The sequence below is a fragment of the Aedes aegypti genome, chromosome 3, assembly GCF_002204515.2.
Source record: "Aedes aegypti strain LVP_AGWG chromosome 3, AaegL5.0 Primary Assembly, whole genome shotgun sequence".
Taxonomy (NCBI): domain Eukaryota; kingdom Metazoa; phylum Arthropoda; class Insecta; order Diptera; family Culicidae; genus Aedes; species Aedes aegypti.
The window spans coordinates 288,861,518-288,880,058 of record NC_035109.1 but is presented as its reverse complement, the minus strand read 5'-3'; the positions used below and the strand labels follow the sequence as shown (position 1 = coordinate 288,880,058).

The window sequence follows — 18,541 nt, the reverse complement described above, 5'->3', positions numbered from 1 at the left end:
GAACACGATGACGGCTGTCAAAACCTACAAACCCATTTACACCCACCGCACGGTGGCCGCATATTGTACACAATTTGGTCAAAAGTATTATTGCGCTGTTCACACCTAAGATTAAGATCGGACCACTGGGTATAAAACTGGATTCAGTTTATGATCCAGTCGCTGATTGGATTCTATAACATTCCCCAGAAAACCATTCCCCTGAAACTCATTTCCCAGAATTCCATTCCCCAGAATCTCATTCCCCAGAATGTATGTACCATTCCCTAGAATTTCACTCCCCAGAAAACTAATCCCCAGAATGGACCATTCCCCAGAAAATTATATACCTACTTTGAAGTTTTGAAATAAAACCTAGTTAAAAATTACTTGAAAATGAAACTCCATACAAAGTTGTTTACAAGTACATGAGAAGATTAGCATTGGTGCTGCTAATTATGAACACTTTACGTATAATTTAAATTTCATTTGCAAATGAACCATCACAGTAGTTTCACTTTTATTGACACTTATGAAGACTGATAAATCAATCTAAGGGAAACACAATATCCAATATTTATTTAAAAGAATATACAACTCATCACTATTCTGCACTAAACAGAGCTACACCCTTCTTTCGGTATAATAGTTTCCAACTGTATAATTTCACATGTATGTTCAGTTTTTTTTTATGAAATATAGTGATGTATCCAGCTGTTCATCAATGTTTTAAGAAGATGCATCATATCTTACCTTTTGGGGCTACCTTGAATGGAATAAAGACGATCGTAGTTTCATATTATACGTTTCCGATATAATTATTACGTAATTTCGGAAAAATAAAAACGTACTATTCTGCACATTAAATTCTTACGTCCTTCTTTACGTCAAGTCTAAATTACAAATGACTTAATTAATTTTGCACAAAATAGTGATACACCCTTCTTTCAGTCTTATCCTGTTGACTATATAGACAAAATGTTCCGTGAGAATACCAAATGGCAAGAAGGCATTTGGCATGATTGATTAAACTTTGTCTGTGATTAAATGATCAAGGACCATTTGACATAATGGTCATTTGTCCAATGACTATTTGGCATAACATGAAGAACATCCTTTTTGAAAAAAGAGAAGGTATGGCTGGATGGCAAATGGCTTAATACCAAATCATCTCCATCGATATATTTTGCCTATATCATTAATGGAATAATATTGAAAGAAGGGTGCATCACTATATAAGCAAAAATAAACATATAATTTGTATATTTTATGGAAATTTACTGAAAGAAGGGTGCATTATTATAATATGCAAAATATTCATGAATAGGGGAATTAGGGGCATAATGGACACATTAGGCAAATGCTTATTTTACATTGAATGGAAATATGTTTCAGTTACTCTCGGCTGGTGTCCAAGTTCGTAATTATTATGATGTGCTGCATCCATCCACGGTAAAAAAAAATCTTATCAAATGTCAGAAAAACGAGATAGAAAATTGGGCCCAAAACACGACTGATGAAAAGGTATCCGGATAAAATAAACACTTTCGTGGAATTCAGTGAAAACTTAATTATTAATGGGTGTCAAAACGTAGTGATATGTAAAAGTACTTCCCCCTTACTCATTAGCAAGAAAAAACTTCTCTAGGCTCGTTACTTTGCTCTAAAATTAAATTCTTCCACTGCTTTTGAAGCTGAGAAAAAAATAAAGTAGAACTTCAGAGGACAAATGAAGCAAAGCATAAACTTCTATACCGTCAAAAAGTTCATATACAATACATATTTCGTACAGTTTATAATGTTTTGAATAAGGGGTTGTTCATTTCGCCCCGTGTGCTCATTATGCCCCTAACCCCCCTACCTACATACAGTGGGGATTCGCTCTTTGGGGGTCCGCTACATGGAATGACTCGATTGTTGGAAGTTCACTGGTTGGAAAATATTCCAACTAAAAACCACTCAAATGTCACCAGAAAATATCAAACTGACTTTGACGTCTGAGTACCGTCGCATGGAAGATTCCATATATAGATCAAATGCGTATGTGCGTTTCGTGACGATTTGCTCTCCAGATGCGTTAGTGTTGAGCATTTTCACCAGCTGTCAGTGGTCGGGTCGGATTCGCTAGATGGAAGGCAGTCGTGTTCCAACCAGCGAAACCCCGCTGTATTTGTTTTGTCACATCCAGGCCCATGGCACGGGACGACTTTTAGCATAGTCAACATCTCCATGTGTTTACTCATTTTCGGGTAATTTGAAACGAGAGTGCAATCAGAATGCGAAGTTTTGTTTAATATTTATGATCCATAATCGAGCAAGAGTCACAATCAAATCACTGATTGCTTGCTAGGAGGCTTGCAGGATGCCTTTTAATGTTTGCTCTCCTTCCAAAACCATCGAAATGTTGAATGTGCTTCAACTTTTTGGCACATTATTAGCTGATTTAACAATATAAAAAATTGATAAACAAACCATAGCAAACAATTAAACAAAACAATGGTCTTTATTTTCACAGTTCTTACAACTGACAGTGAGCGATATTCACTTATCGCCCGGGACATCCTGGCTACGAAGAACACTGTGTATCGATATATGGTTGTCATGGGCCTGGTCAGACCTTAGCCTGTCACATAAGTGATTCACGCAAAGCAAAAGTTAAAAAAGATAAAAATGGATATTCATATAGCTTTTTGGGGAATGAGATTCTGGGAATGGTTCGTTCTGCACTGAAATCAAATCTCCATTATATTTTATGTGCAGAAATCAAATAGATGCAAATTTTTTACCTCGCAGTAGATTTTATGTGCCGCATATCAATCTTATTTGATACCAATGGAATAAAATGTTCATGCAAATATTTTTCACTTGCATTGTAATGCATTATGAAGGTCACGTTGTTACAACCTATCAACACAGACAAACAGACGTAACAGCTAGAACAATTATCAATTCAAAACATACTCACGTGAACATTTACGCCCAATGCTTCATTTGGCCAACCGTGAACTAGGTGGTGGTAGTGAGTAAACGCCAAACTCGAACAAAAGTGAGGCGAGCGCCACAAGTGGCCCGTCGGCCTACTACCAAATATTAGAATTGGGCGCTATTCTGCTGTTCGATGAAAATAATTAGAGTGTTACGTATGTTTATCTGTGCTATTAAGGTTGCAAATTGAATTCAAGAATAGAAATTCGTAGAGCAACGGACACAAAAATATGTCGCCTTCTGTATCATCATTTTTTAGAGGTAATCCCATTTTTATTATACGTTACTAAGCATTTATGGTTCCTGTTTTCCAACAGATTCCGAGAAGTAACAGGACTGCACTGCCGTTATACGCATAATTGTCCCATGTTACTTTTTGTGCATTTTGACTTTTTGCCATCAAACAGTTTATTTTTACGTATAGTTTTAGAAAACACTTACCAAAAATTAACTTTGTTCGGAAAATCAATGAAAAGCAAGCCAAGTCAATTTGTCCCATTGTTGAATTTCTACGCATAACTGTCCCACTACTGTATTTCTACGCATAACTGTCACACTATACAATTCGCTGCGCTAATCTTGAACAAAATATTCAGTTGTGAGTTTTGAATTAGCTGGTGTTTGTGAAAATCGTTTTGAACATCTACTTACGTTGGCTTTACATCCCATGTGGAACACAACCCGTGTTATGTGCATTGTGGGATGCATTCGTCATTCATGCGTCATTCATCACGAGGAGTACTGAATTAATCCCACTTGAAGAACCAGTAATTACTTTAATTTCGAGTCCATGGCTTGCGAAAAATCAACTTCATGATTTAGCAAACCAAGTCCAAATAAAAATAGTTCGACCATTTTTGGAAGACTAGGCCATATGCTGGGTTGGTCCAAATACTGGTTCACTGGTGGAAGTGGCCATGATATTGGCGAATCTAAAAACTGGCTTGCGACATATCAATTTGCATGAATTTGCAAATTAGGTCTACAGGTGGTTCGAATGTATTTGAATGACTTGACCACATGTCGGATTGTTCTGAATTCCCGGTTTCCTGGGGGAAATGGCCTCTAGACTGTCGGTTCTGAAACCTAGCTGGCAACATCAAACTTCATAAATTCACAAATCAAGGCTAAAAGAGGTAATTCAAAGGTTCCTGGATGACTTGATAACATGCCAGGTTGGTTTGGATACCCTGTTCCCCAGAAGAAGTAGCCATTATATTGGCGGTCTTGAGACCTATCTTGCGACATATCAAACTTGATGAAGTCAAGAAGAAGTCAAAGTCAAGTCAAAAGAAAAATAGGATGACCTGGCCACATACTGGGTTATTCCGCATAGTTGGCTCTTCGGTGCAGGTTGCAAATATGTTGGTGGTTTTAAAACTTAATATGCGATGTATCAAACATATCATGATATGTATTGCAAACAAAGTCCAAAAAAATGTCAAATCGTGTGAAGATTTGTGTGAATTTTGAGTTAAATATTTACTCAGCAGAATAACCTTGAATTCGCAGATGATTTTCTGTCAAGCCTGCAGCTGGAAGAGTCGATTTAGGAATTAATTACATCTTATAAACTCTCTTACTTACTCATCCACTCTTTCTTTCACTAACTCATACATTTTCTCACTATCACTCATATAGAAAACTTTGCTTCCCATCACAAACTATAAAATCGTTTTTTTTTTTTCTCTTCCCCACACGTGGCTCCGTTTGGCACATGTCACTTGAGCCTTCATTAGGTGCCTTAACATAGTCTTGAGGATATACGTCCTCTACATACGGTACAATCTATACGTAAGAACGGTCATCCACAGCAGTATGCTTAGCACATAATTGGTTACTACTCTCAGTGGGACTGTTATGCGTAGAAATTCACCAAAAACCCCGTATTTCTAGGCATAACAGTCCCATTTTGAATTTCGTAGCCAAATTTACTTCATTCCCATAATAAAAACTCTTGACTCTAATAAACACGCTATTCTTTATACTATTATGAAGATTTCAATTCAATTTAACACACACCTGGTCAATATGAGGCCTAAATGTGTTAAAATCTTTAAACGCGTTTTCTCGATTACATATTTTGGAACATGGGACAATTATGCGTATAACGGCAGTGCATCGGATTAAACTCTACGATGGTGAATGCCATGAACTGCCATGGAATCAGTGCCACTTTTTTCACAAGTGTCGGATTGTTTCGCGATCTTCGGGAATATTCTGCATCGTATAAATGCCTATCGAGGTATGTATTCAGAATTTTTATTGAGGTCAATAGGCGGCCTTTCTTTGCGATTTTTCTTTGCAAAAGTAAGTTTTCCCATAGTAAATCCCATACAAACATTGAACGGATGGCGCTAAAATATAGTTTCTCCAATCGAGCTGTAATTTTGCACAGTTGTTATGGGACCAAAATACAATTCAAAAAGTGGACTGGAGCGAGAATCTAAATTTTGTCCCACACTATTGGTCACTATGCACCGCCACCACCCACACAGTTACCCACCACACGGAAAAACGGAACAGACCGAAACTGGAACACAATCTTGAGTTAACTGAAATGTCCATGTCTTTTATTTTAGAGTGATTTTGTTTTTGTTGACAAGATTAAAATCACGCAATCTTCGCAACAGCAATTTCCATAATTTCCTGCTAAATTTTTCAAAGAAAAAATAAAGATTAGTTTTAATAATGATGGCTTGGTAATAGTGGTACATTACTCCCAACTATGAATTTAATCCCGGAACATCTCAACTTCGACGAAATCTGCCGTAGTTGCATGACGAAAAAGGATTGCATGCGACCTCTGTTTGGTTCCAGTTTGGACTCGATGCTGATGACTGTGGCAAACGTTACGGTAAGAACACAGTGAATTACTAATAAAGCAGGGCTGGTAGCAGATCTCTTTTATCACTGTTTTAATGAAAGTAAATATCTAAAAATCTAATCAGCGATTTATTTTTATATCTGAAAAAAGAAATTTCATCAGAGACTACTATTTTATGATGTCATTAAGAAATACTTCCCGGCTTTTTCCCTAGAAAATTCGTGAGAAATGTCTGTAGTAATTCCTGAAAAATCCTTAGAAATCAGTGGAGACATGCCTGGCAAAAAACCTGTTTAAAATACTTCCGGCAAATCTCTAGATTAATTTTCGATGGAATTCCTAGAAAAAATACATAAAGTAAAACAAGCAGTAATACTTGTCGTAATGTCACGAGTACTATTATTTATTTAGTTGGTGTTACATCAATTGATTTAATAAAACCTCGTTAACGATGTTACGCCAATTTAGTCGGTGTCTCTCCAACTTCGATTTTGGCCCACGTTCTCCAGATTTTGTTGCACCTGATCAAGCTACCTTGCTTGCTGTGCTCTCCGCCTTCTTGTGCGAACCGGCTTCGACGCAAACACCATCTTTGCAGTATTGTTGTTCGGTAGTCTTGCAACATGCCCTGCCCAGTGCACCCATCCGGCTTTCGCAACCTTCTGGATACTGGGTTCGCCGTAGAGCCTAGCGAGCTCGTGGTTCATTCTCCGCCGCCACACACCGTTCTCCTGCACTCCGCCAAAGATCGTCCTAAGCACCCTTCGTCACGAGTACTAATTGAGATTTAAACAAAAAAAACTTACAAATATACTTGAACGAATGTCTAAAAAATCCTTATAAAAAATATTTTCTCCTAGTTTTTCCTTCCGGTATAGTTGATTCTTTTTAATTCCTGTTGGATTTCTTTCAGGTCCCTGTTTGATTATTTCAGCCTCTTTTTAATTCCTGATTGGTCTCTTTTTTGCCTTAGGGCTTCCAAGTTCTTATTTTCAAGACACTCAGATGCTACCAGACCAAAAGTAGTGAATATTAAGATATTATTGTCGCACCACCACCAAACCGGATCGCGCCAGTGTGACTCGCGACGCGCCTTAGCTCGCCGCATTTTTAAATCATATTTTTAGTGTGGCGCTGGATTCTTACGATTTTTATGAACCCAGCGCACTATTCATATATTAGTCGCGACGCTCGGGGCCCAAGAAAAAATGAATTTAAAAAAAGTGTTGGTCTTGATTTCTACCGGATCCATAATACAAAAATTGCTCCGCAGGTATCCCTTGACGATGGATATCCCGCCCAGATGTGTGTCCAGTGTGTGCTGCAGGTCAGCCGGGCGTTCACTTTCAAGCAACAGTGCGAGAAAACGGATACCACTTTGAAGGAGTATCTCAGCCGAAGAGTGCTAAGGCAGTTGAGCGACGACAAGGAGCTCGAAGTATTGGAAGATGATGATGGCCCAGAAGACGAAATACAGATCATTTCCATACCCTCGCAAGACCAATCGCTTGGGTTTCAGTTTGGCGGCCGACATCAGGATGAGTGCGTTTTGGTATTAAGTACTGATAGGGAACCGGACGATCTAGATGGAGAGAGGGGAAATGTTTCTGCGGAGATGGAAGTGTCGGAACATGGCGTGGAAGGAGAATGCCAACAAATTAAACTTATCACGTCCTCGTTCGACCACTCTCAGGATATGCTCGGATTCGCGACAATAGCTTTAGATGAAGACATTGAGGATGATGATCATTTTGGTAATCATGTTGATTTTATTACAAATTTTCGGCATATCGATTAAACGTAATATCCATATTCTTTTGCAGATGAGACATACGAGCATGAAACAGAAGAGGCGACTCCATTTGAGATTGATATTAAGCCGACTCTGTACATGACCAATGCTTTCAAATGTGATGACTGCCACGAAGAATTTAAATTCAATGAGGAATTGAAGGTATGTATGTCCTGTAAGGATTATATTGGAAATAAGTTGAACACATTTTTAATAGTCCCAAACAAAGTTTGGTCCAACTTATGAACAATTCCATCATTCTAAAAGTTGTTGACAAATAATATGGAAGTCTAAAGAATAAAGTTACTTTCTTTTGCTTACAAAAAACGTGATCGATGCGATTTTTATCAGACACTGGTAGACCAGAAGTAAAGAGGACCAACAACAAAAAATCAATAAGGCTTATAGACAAATGAGTTAAGGAAATACAGGAAGAATCAGAACATTAGAATCATGAAAAATGATTTAAAATTTTCGAAGAAATTGATTATAGAATTTCCTAAAGGGAATTTTTAGCAGTATTCTTCTTACACGTTTGAATTGTTTGGTTCTAGGCTATTCCAGCCTAAGGAATTGTACTGCTTTGAGGTTTCGAAGTTTACATGTACAAGACAAACACGTGTCAAATGTACAAATTTAAATTGAAACTGAGGGAAATCGTGTGCTATAGATGTTGTAGTGACCAGCCTCTTTACATAGTCTATTTTACACACTTTCCAGATCACGTTTTTCTTCGATTTTCTAACGAATTAGACTAAATTATTAACACATTTCTTCCATCATTATAAAAGCACGTTTATTCTTTAATTTTCAGCATAGTCAACTTTCGTTCGTTGCACTAAACCTGTAGCCCACTTAGTGAAAGACTCACTAATCGGGCTGAGTTTCGAGCTGTGAAATAACATAGAACAAAAGTAAAACAGAGCTACCAGCATTGATAAATTGCGTCTTATATCAGAAAATGACGTTTGCCTTCGTTTTAGGTGGGCTATAGCCCAACTAAGAGGAGCCCAACTAAGGGGAGCCCAATTAAAACGTAGCCGACTTAAAGATAGTGCAACGAACGAAATTCGACTGTACTAGCTAACAGTTCGTTGGCTCACGAACATACCTTGTTTTAACTATACCATATAACCACAGACAAACAGACGTCACACTCTCATCGCTGTCCATCGACCAACTTTTTAACGATCGATTCAAATATTGGGTAGGTGGTCAATCGACCACCCACAGCGCTCGCGTCGTTTTTGTTCGTGTTTGACGTTTACACACTACCGCCACCTGTTGGTCCATCGGCCAACTACAGTGTTTTTAGCATTGGGCGTACATGATTTCGCGACTATGATTTTGATCGAGATTTGTTCTAAGTGTTACGTCTGTTTCTCTGTGATATAACTATATATCCAGGTTTTCCAGGTTTTGTCTTAATATATGTCTTAATATATACGAATGGTTTATTTTAGAACACTAAAAACTTTTTTTTGGATGATAAGCGGTAAACGTGCAGTTATTCAGCAAGACCAAGCTGAGGGTCGTGGGTTCGAATCCCACCGGTCGAGGATCTTTTCCAGGGTGTCTACTACCTGGAAAAACCTGGAAAACCTGGAATTATCAGCGAATTTTATTCAACTTGGAAAAAACCTGAAATTCTCAGGGAATTTCGATCACAATCAGGGAAATTATTTTGAAGCAGTAATTCATGATAGAATATGTTCACGACAAAGGATTTTTGCGTTATAACCCAGAGCTATCATTAATTGCCAGAAAACTATCTTCATTCGAAAAAAATTCGGCTGCGCCGCTCTCCAAAAACTATATGAGCTGTTCAGTGAGAATTCTTTCGAGTATGAAATTTCATCAGCTTATCAAAACATGATTGATGTTTTCAATGTAGGTATCTAAATTTATTCGGTAAAGGATTAACATATCTAGGGCTGGTAGCAGGTTTTTTTTATATACAAATTTGTGGAAAGTCTCTAAAAAGTCTCTATTTTTGATAAAAGGTGTCTGAAGTCTCTATTTTAACCAAAATAGTATCTAAAGTCTCTTTTCTTTCCTTATCTTGCTTGCAGATGACTGAGATGCAAAATTTATTCTCGTATTTCTCGAGAACAGCATCAGGAAATATCCTTGTGGTTTCTCCAAAAATTTTATTATGAATTCTTCAAGAAATTGCTTCAGCATTTTTTTTTTTTTCATAGGATGCTTACAGGAGTTCCTCCATAATTTGCTTCAGGAAATCCTGAAGTTTCCCACAGAATTTCTCCCAAGAAAACTTGACAAGAATTTCAACGCCATTTCGTCTACGGTTATTCCAAAGAATAGATCCAAAAGCTCCTCGAGGGGTTATTCGAGTCAATATACCGGGTACCCCCGTTGGTTTGACCCAGTGTTTGGATTTCGATCATAATAAACCGATCGAACCATATTCGGAGAGAGTTACAGTTCGCGAACCATAACAGTTCGTGGCACACCCCATTCGGAGAGCCCTATGAATGTAAACATTCACTCTCTCGTTTGGTAGGTGGCACGAGAGCGTTCAAGAGCAGCAACTCTCACATACTGCAACATTATCGAGTCGTTTGGGTGATTTACGTTTTGCATAAAATTGGTAATAACTTTCATATTTACTAATAATGCAGCCTTTAACAACCTAATTTTAATCTATTGGACCATGGAAATATTCGCCTCTGTTTCTTGATCAGAATGAGTGTGGGTCAGCGAATGTTACAAGTGTTGACACACAGTGATCGTGGGTGGTGTGTGTCTGTCTTGTTTTCGTTCATGGTTCGTTATCTTCCAGGAATGATGAATGTCATGCGTGTGGTATGAATGCAGGCGGATAAATGAGATGAAATTATGGCTCGTGTGTCAATGATCAATTTTCCAAAGCCTGGTTTGACCACATTTAATCTGAACACTTTTTAATCTGTACCCCGCTAATTTGCACATCGTTCAGATTAAAAATGGTTCAAACGTCATTTTGCTCATGAAACAGAGTAAAGTGAAATGGAACGCTGTGGAATGGAGCGCAGAATCAAAACAAAACAGTGAAATAGGTAATCAGAAACACATTTCTAGGGTGACTAGATGTTCAAATTAAAAATGAGCCCCGATGGTTTGCATGAGGTACCGTTCAAATTAGCGGGGGGGCCCGGTATTGAGAACATTTCAAATAATTTCCTCAATTCGACCTGTGTTTCATTATTAAGTTTCTTAAGAGTTTTTTTTTCTAGGAATTTCTCCAGCATTTCATCCAAGGATCACTGGAGTTCATCCAAAAATTTTTCAATGAATTTCTAAAAAAATCCCCATGGAATATTGAAAAGTTCTTTTAAGGTTCAACACAATTTAACACCACAGCAATTTTTTCTATGAAATGCTTCGACTGTAGGAATGATTATTCCTACACAATTTTCTAGTAATTTCGTCCAGTGTTCCAGGAGATCTTGCGCAATATTCTGCGAGATATTATGATTTTTCTTTTTTTATTATTATCGTAGCAATAATCTTGGAAATCTTCTAAAAGTTCTTCAAGAGTAAGTCTTCCTGAAAATCCTCTTTAATCAAGGGTGGCCTAAGAAATTACATAAGTAACTGTAACAGAAGATACCCATAAATTTACGTCAAGGATTTTTTTAAATTCTCAGCTTTCTGGGAAATTACATTCAAATTTCCTTGGTGAAAACTTCTGGAAGAATGCTTGAGAAAATGGTTTTGAAAACTTCCTTGAGAAATATCTTAGAATTAATAGAAGAATTTCCGAGAAGAAATCCTGAAGGTATCTTCAGAGAAATTTGTAGTCAAAATCTTATAAAAATTCTAAAGAACAATTTTGTAGAAAATCCTGAGAAATCCTTGGAGGCATCTGGAGAAGTTTCTAGTTGAATATTACAACATGTTTTAAACGGGAGTCTTGGAGGATGTTCCAGAATAAACTAATTGGAGAATCACCGGATAAAATCCTCGAGGACTAAGGGTTTTTTCACAAAAAATATCTGAAGGAATTTCTGATGAAAGCCTTGTGGTATTTTTTGTGATAATGTTTGGAAAAATCTTGGTTCTATTTTGAGATATAAAAAAAAAAAACAAAATTTTTGGAGGAATTCCTTAGGAAAATTTTTGGAGAGTGAATATTTTAAACATAGATATGAATCAATCCCTTTTGTAATGTCGTCATAATACATCAATGAATGTTTGTCCTTTACTGGCATATACCAGATGTCTGGTATGTCGTCGTAATGTCGCAAAAAAAAAATATTTGAAAAAAAAGTTTTAAACATATTTTCAGAGAAATGTCTGATCTGATTAAACTATTTTGTCCTGGTTCCTGTTAGGTTTCGGTTTTTGATTACTGTTTTGTCTCTTTTCGATCTTTTTTTAATTACTTTTTAATCTCTTTTTTACTGGAAAGAGAATTCTAAATTTCATATTTTCAAGAAACTCATTCATTTTTTAAATAATTGGAAAATATTGGAACTTGAACAACAATCAATTCGAAATACATCCGTGTTTACATCGATAATCCGTGTTTCTATCATAGAAAAATGGATCCGGGATCCAAAAGTTTTACGAATTATTTGTGTTAATTTAGATTGTAGATATATTGCCACATATCCAAATAAAGTTTAATTTAGCGCCCATGAAGCTGTCTAAGTTATCCAAACGACCGATGTAAATGAATGGTACATAATCTGTACAAAAAATACTTTCAAGAAGACACATACTGATGCACTTGAAAGTTCCGTTCATTAATTTGTTTTAGACATATAAAATTACAGTATTTCTTGAACCTGGAATCATTTTTATAAAACCTGGAAAAAACCTGGAAATATCAGGTAATTTCATTTTGCTAAACGAGTAGACACCCTGTTTTCGGTTTGGAAATTTTCTCGACTTCCCTAGGCATAGAGTATCTTCGTACCTGCCACACGATATACGAATGCAAAAATGGTCAATTGGCAAAGAAAGCTCTCAGTTAATAATTGTGGAAGTGCTCATAAGCTCATAAGAACACTAAGCTGAGAAGCAGGCTCTGTCCCAGTTGGGACGTAACGCCAGAAAGAAGAAGAAGGTATCCTTGAAAATAAATTTATCTAACAATAAATTTCAAAGTATGTTTTACTTTAAGAGGAAAATAACCATCATCGTTTTTCAAATTATCGAAACCAGTTTTTTGCTCAAATTTTGAGCAATGTTTTTGAAAATCTATCATTGCATTGCACTTGCTATGTGTATAGCAATGATAGATTTTCACGAAGATTTTTTTAAATTTGAATGAAAAAACTGGTTTTTAATTTTTAATGATTGTTGATGATTGAATGATGGAATCTTGAGCCTTAAAAAAACAACTATCCGTTTTGTTCTTAACGAGTACACATAGGAAAAAAAATGATGATTTGTATTTAGTTGCCACAAAAATCAAGAATGTTCATCAAAATTTGATTTGATTTAATGATCTGAAAGTGCTTTTAATCACCAAAGTTTAATCATCAAACCCACAATATTTTTCTGGAGAACGTTTTGTTTTTTTTTTTCCTATACCGTGACATGCCCTATTACCGTTGGGTTAAAGAATTTTAGATTTCAGTCAGAAAAAAATGTATGATTATTCTCAAGTTTTTTAGGTTTTATACAGTAGATCGTTTTATATATTTTGCACAAAAATATTATTCGTACTAGGTATTTTGAAAATTTTAACCATAGTTACAGTTGCTATTGTTAAACATACCATTGTTCAAATACCGCGCATCTGATCCCGACTGCCGGGTGGTATTTTGAAACTCTCTCAAATGAACGAACGAAGCGTTTCATAATAAAAAGTTTTATATCAAACAATGTCTTGAAGTTTGTATGATTAATTCAGGAAATAAAATATATATTTTACTCAGCCATTTTGGAATTATAGCTGAAACACGGTATTTGGAACTCAGAAGCAACCGTCCCAACTAACATTCACTCATTTAACAAACACCATTATGGCAGTTTTGTCCAGCATCATGTTTTATAACATTTTAATAATTTCCATGGCCGACCTTTGTTAAAGCATTGTTCACACAAATTTGGAGAAACTTTAAAGCATGTCGTTGAATACCAACTTTATTTTCAGCTTTTAAAACGTTTTACAAGCATTTAGTTCAGCTTTTATTCGGCTGGTCTAAAAATAATTAAAGACTAATAAAAACAAAAAAATATTTTTCTAGGCACTTTATAAATGTAGTGTGCACTATTATTATGATAGTATAACAATCTTATTTAAAAATCGCCTGTATACTGAATTCGAACTCGAGACCTTCCAATCGTCAGCGGTATGCCTTGCCATCTGCGCCATCCTAGAATTGATGATTTTACCGTCCAGTGCAAAATATAAACTTCTCATAGCTGAATATTGACCATGTTCGAGCTTCTATTCGACAACGTCTAATCAACACATGGTACGCTAATCTACAACTGAACAAGCATATTATTCAGCTGCTGTTTAGTGCTGATCCAAGCTAAGTTCAGTCGGCTATTTTTAGCGCACAGTGAGAAAATTTATGTCAATGTTGGTCAAAATAATGTTTATTTACACATAGTAAAAACAGTCTGAAATGATTAATCTAATTTCATTATAAGTTTTAGTTTGTTCAAAACTGATTAATTAACTTAAAAATTTTTATAAATAATAGTTTGATTATTTTTTTATTTGTATTTTTCATAAACCTATTACATATGCATTGAAGTAAAAGTTTGAATCATTTGAAGGGTTAGTCCTCAGAAACCACCTGAATAGAAAAATATTCGAATATCTTGATGCGATTTTTATTTTCGAAAATGGCCAAGTAAATCATTTTTCTTAGAGCGCAGTATTTATTCAGTTGTGAAGAAATGTCATTTCAAATGTAGCTGGCTATAGAAATTTATTTAATCAATTCTGTCAAAGAAATTTCCATTTTTCTTGTACGGAAAAACATCCCGAGCAGGCGAAAAAAGCTTAGCAATAGAAAATATAATATGGATAGCTAAAAGTGATATTAACTTGATAGATATATGATATAAAATATCTGGAAATGATATCTAAAATAAACTACTAGAACAAAATTGGCATGTCATATTTAGATTCTGCAAGATTTTACCAATAGCTGCGAGCTATTCATTAGATCTGCGTACATCAAATTTTTCATAGGTTTAGAAGTTCCAGGAACAAAATTTTGATATTGTCTTCAGATATTTTATCTCTTATCTCAATCAAGTCAATGTCACGCTTTGTTTGTCAGTACTTTGCTCCTACTCGGAATACTTAGCTTAAATGTTTATTTTTGTTTTTCACAATAATTCTGCATTTCTGGAGACTGACCATGTTTATTTTCAGAACAGCTATTTCAAAAGTTTTAAGAAAGCATAATTTATGAGCTTTGAAATGCATTCGGAACTCAACACGAATCTATATTTTGTCCATTTTATGAAATTTAGCTATAGTGTGATCGCTTTTACAAGGCTTATTTATTGCTGAACAATGTGTTTGTTAATCGTCATTTTGGCCTCTATTGGATCAACTGTTCTTATAATATACTGAAGCTGAATTAGGATTTTATAAGATACTTATTCAGCTCTTATTCATGCTTATGTTAAACATGTGGGAATAGCTGAAGTGCGACGCAAGTAAAACGTTAGTTCGTCTTCTGAATATCCTTTTATACATATACATTTGTTTAGTGGAATATTAGCTTTTTAATTGGGGGAAACATGTCTTGTTCAGCTCATTTGTAGAACAATCTTGACTAGTCGAATTAGAATCTTTGTAAACGTTTAATAAGTGGCGATTCAACTTTTGTTCATTCTAATGCATAACGTTGAACATTGATCTAAGTTTGTGTTTAAAAAGCACCTTCTCAGCTCTTTATAGAGCAAATTTTTTATTCAGCTGCCATTACCATTATTGAACAATAATTAAACATGCATGCTTGTTTGTGGCTCTGAATTGTTAGTTGGGGTGCCCTAATACCGTGTGTTGGCTCCAGGCGAATGTATTCTAACATTTTTTTTTTGTTTGTGTGTACAACTTTAGTTCAATTTTGTCATGGCTTCCTAAAGACTACTTTTTATGGTAAAGTTTGTTACAATTGTTTAGAAAAATAAATATAATATGCCGAAAATCCACATAATTCACAAATACACGGTATTAGGCAACACACGGAATTAGAGCAGGTCACGGTACATGATATATTAGGGAAATCAGGGCTGATAGTAAATGATCAAATTACAAATAAGAAGTTTAGATACCTCTAGCATGAAAAAAAAGAATTATGAATACTAAAAGAAACCCAACAAGAATCACGAGATGAGAGTTTAATTCCTAAGTTGAACAGACCTAAGTATATTTCTAAGACCTTTTTTTGGTATTTGTTGTTACATCTCTTCGAGAGTTTGTTTTGAGATTTTTCATTAACTTACTAAGTAATTCTTCCAAGAATGTCGCTTTAGATACCTCCAACAAGTTAGTTTAGATTTTTTCTACGGATAACCACAGGAATCATTTATCCAAATATTATTTCATGGATTTTCCTAGAACTTCCTACAGCATTCCCATTTAGAGCATCTTCAAGAATTCGAAATTCCTGGTGTAGTGGTTAGAACACACGCCTCTCACGCCGAGGACCTGGGATCGAATCCCATCCCGAGACTTATGACGTAAGAAGTTATAGTGCCAACTTTCTTCGGGAAGTAAAGCCGTTGGTACCGAGATGAACTAGCCTTTGACTAAAAATCTCATTATTAACGATAGAAAAAAACTGGAAATTCCTCCATTTTTTTTTTTGAAAAATTTCTTAATGAAGTCTTCAAATATTTGTTGCAGTCATTCAAGGAAATTTCAAGGAAATCGTTTAGATTGTTTTGCAGATTTTTTTTTTAAATCTGGAATTTGGAAATAAAACCTTAGAGTAACCTCAGATGAAACTTGTGTAAGTTCTAAGTACGTCTTGATGAGTTCTTACGAGGATCTCTGAAAGACCTCCTAAATTTTTGATTAGACTTCATATAATATTTTTGATAGATTGTTAAGATATCTGAAAAAAACATTAGAATCTAAATATTGTCCTACAAGACGTTTTGAAGAAATTACATGAAGAAATTCGTACCTAAACTCTGGATCTTTAATAAAAATTTGAAGAATCCATGGAGATCAGGAAATTTTATTTGAAAATTTATTAGAGAAATGTTTTAACCGCTCTAGGTTTTTTTGGACCAAAATATAATAGTTTCCATGGGTTTTTTGAGCCTCTAGAATTTTGCACCAGGATTCACTGCAAGCAAATTAAAAAAGATACTTTAAAAATAAATTTTATTTAAATAGATACTTTAGAGACCTTTACCAAAAATAGAGACTTGCACTTAAATAGTGATCAAGGCTCTAAATAAATTTGCTTACCTGTTCTATTTTTTGTACCTATTGTATTTGTTGCTCTTTTCCTACAAAGTTTATTATTTTTGCATAACAGGCAACACAAATATTATAAAAATAAATTGAATGTTTTAAAATTTTTGCTCATGAACGGCACCCAACTGGAACTGTACTTGCTTTTACCAATATGGCAATCTTAAGTTCTATACCTTGTCCAAGTATGTTTTATGCTGATTAATTGAACATGTCAACTCGCGTTTCGATAGCGGTGCATCCGATTTTTTTTTGATTCAGGAGATTTTATGTCCCAAAAACGACTTAGTCTACCATGTATTACTGTTCAATAAAAAAATTTCCCTGAGTGTAGCCGAAACTCCCTGAGAATCACAGGTTTTTTCCAGGTTGAATAAAATTTCCTGATAATTCCAGGTTTTCCCGGTTTTTTTAGGTAGTAGACACCCTAAACACTCTGTTTCGAGGCTCTCATAATCCCAGACTATAGACATGCCCTATATCAACTGCAGTGATTCGCAGTAGACAGGATGTCCCGGTCCCGATCTATCGTGCCTATTCTGCGCGGCTTGTGAGGTGACACGAGTCGAATTAGGTGACAATTGTCGACTCGCTCCCATTTGATTAACATTAGTCGTCTCGCGACTAGGCGAGTGCAAGTCGTCTCGACTCACACGCCGCGCAGAATAAGCACATATCTCACAACCCAATCGGGCCCTCTGTCACCATAGAGAATGGTGTATCAATCTTTGTCGACAGCTTAATCCCTACCCATTTAAAATTCAAAACATTACAACAGTGTACTTCCCTAGGCAGGAGTAACCTAGAACTAGAAAATTTAAATATGCTATTAACCCCTCTACCGGCAGCTTCATTTTTTATTGTCAAAAATATTTTCGAATCGCGATAACTTTTTTGTTTCTTGATATTTTTGCACCATTTTTTCATAAATTCTCAAAAAACTCTTCTAGTTTTAGAATCTGTGTCGAAATTGATCATTGGTTATCTGAATCCGGAGATATTCCAAAATTACTTGGGGGACCGATGCGTTAACCATAACCCACGTCTATTTCTCAGGCTACAGAATTTTTATCGTATTCACTCCTCGGTATGATACATTAATACAAGTGTGTTGTGAAAAAATGAAGCAATTTGGTGCAGCCGTCTTTGAGTAATGAGCATTTATGTTTCTGGTACCATGCTGGACAAATAAAGATCTTGAAAACTCTAAAAAACCTCATATCGTAACTTTCAGATTTCTCCAAGAATACTGAACCGATTTGTATGATTTTTTCAGAGTAGCTCCTTATTACCTGGCATTGTATAGTACACATTTAATTTTTTGATAAATTGACCAAAAACAAAATGGTTACCAAAGATATTTTATATGGAGAAAGTCGGTCCCCCAAGGAACATTGGAATATCTTCAAAACTAGATCATCAATGATTAATATAGACACGAATTTCATAAACAAGAAGAGTTTTTTGAGATCTTGTGAAAAAATGGTGCAAACATATCGAGAAACAAAAAAGTTATCGCAATTTGAATATTTTTTTAGCGGTA

At 35.5% G+C, this 18,541-nt stretch overlaps 1 protein-coding gene across 1 annotated transcript in view; it reads left to right on the top strand.

Moving 5' to 3' along the window:
- The first annotated feature begins 5,538 nt into the window (after positions 1-5,538).
- The window catches only part of LOC5576706 (zinc finger protein 2), a 16,362-nt gene continuing 3,359 nt past the window's right edge, over positions 5,539-18,541 (top strand). The window contains exons 1-3 of the mRNA XM_001656162.2: positions 5,539-5,821; positions 7,065-7,545; positions 7,615-7,745. Of these exons, the coding sequence (XP_001656212.2) occupies positions 5,693-5,821; positions 7,065-7,545; positions 7,615-7,745 (741 nt within the window). The 5' untranslated portion in view covers positions 5,539-5,692. The remainder of the gene's footprint in view (positions 5,822-7,064; positions 7,546-7,614; positions 7,746-18,541) is intronic.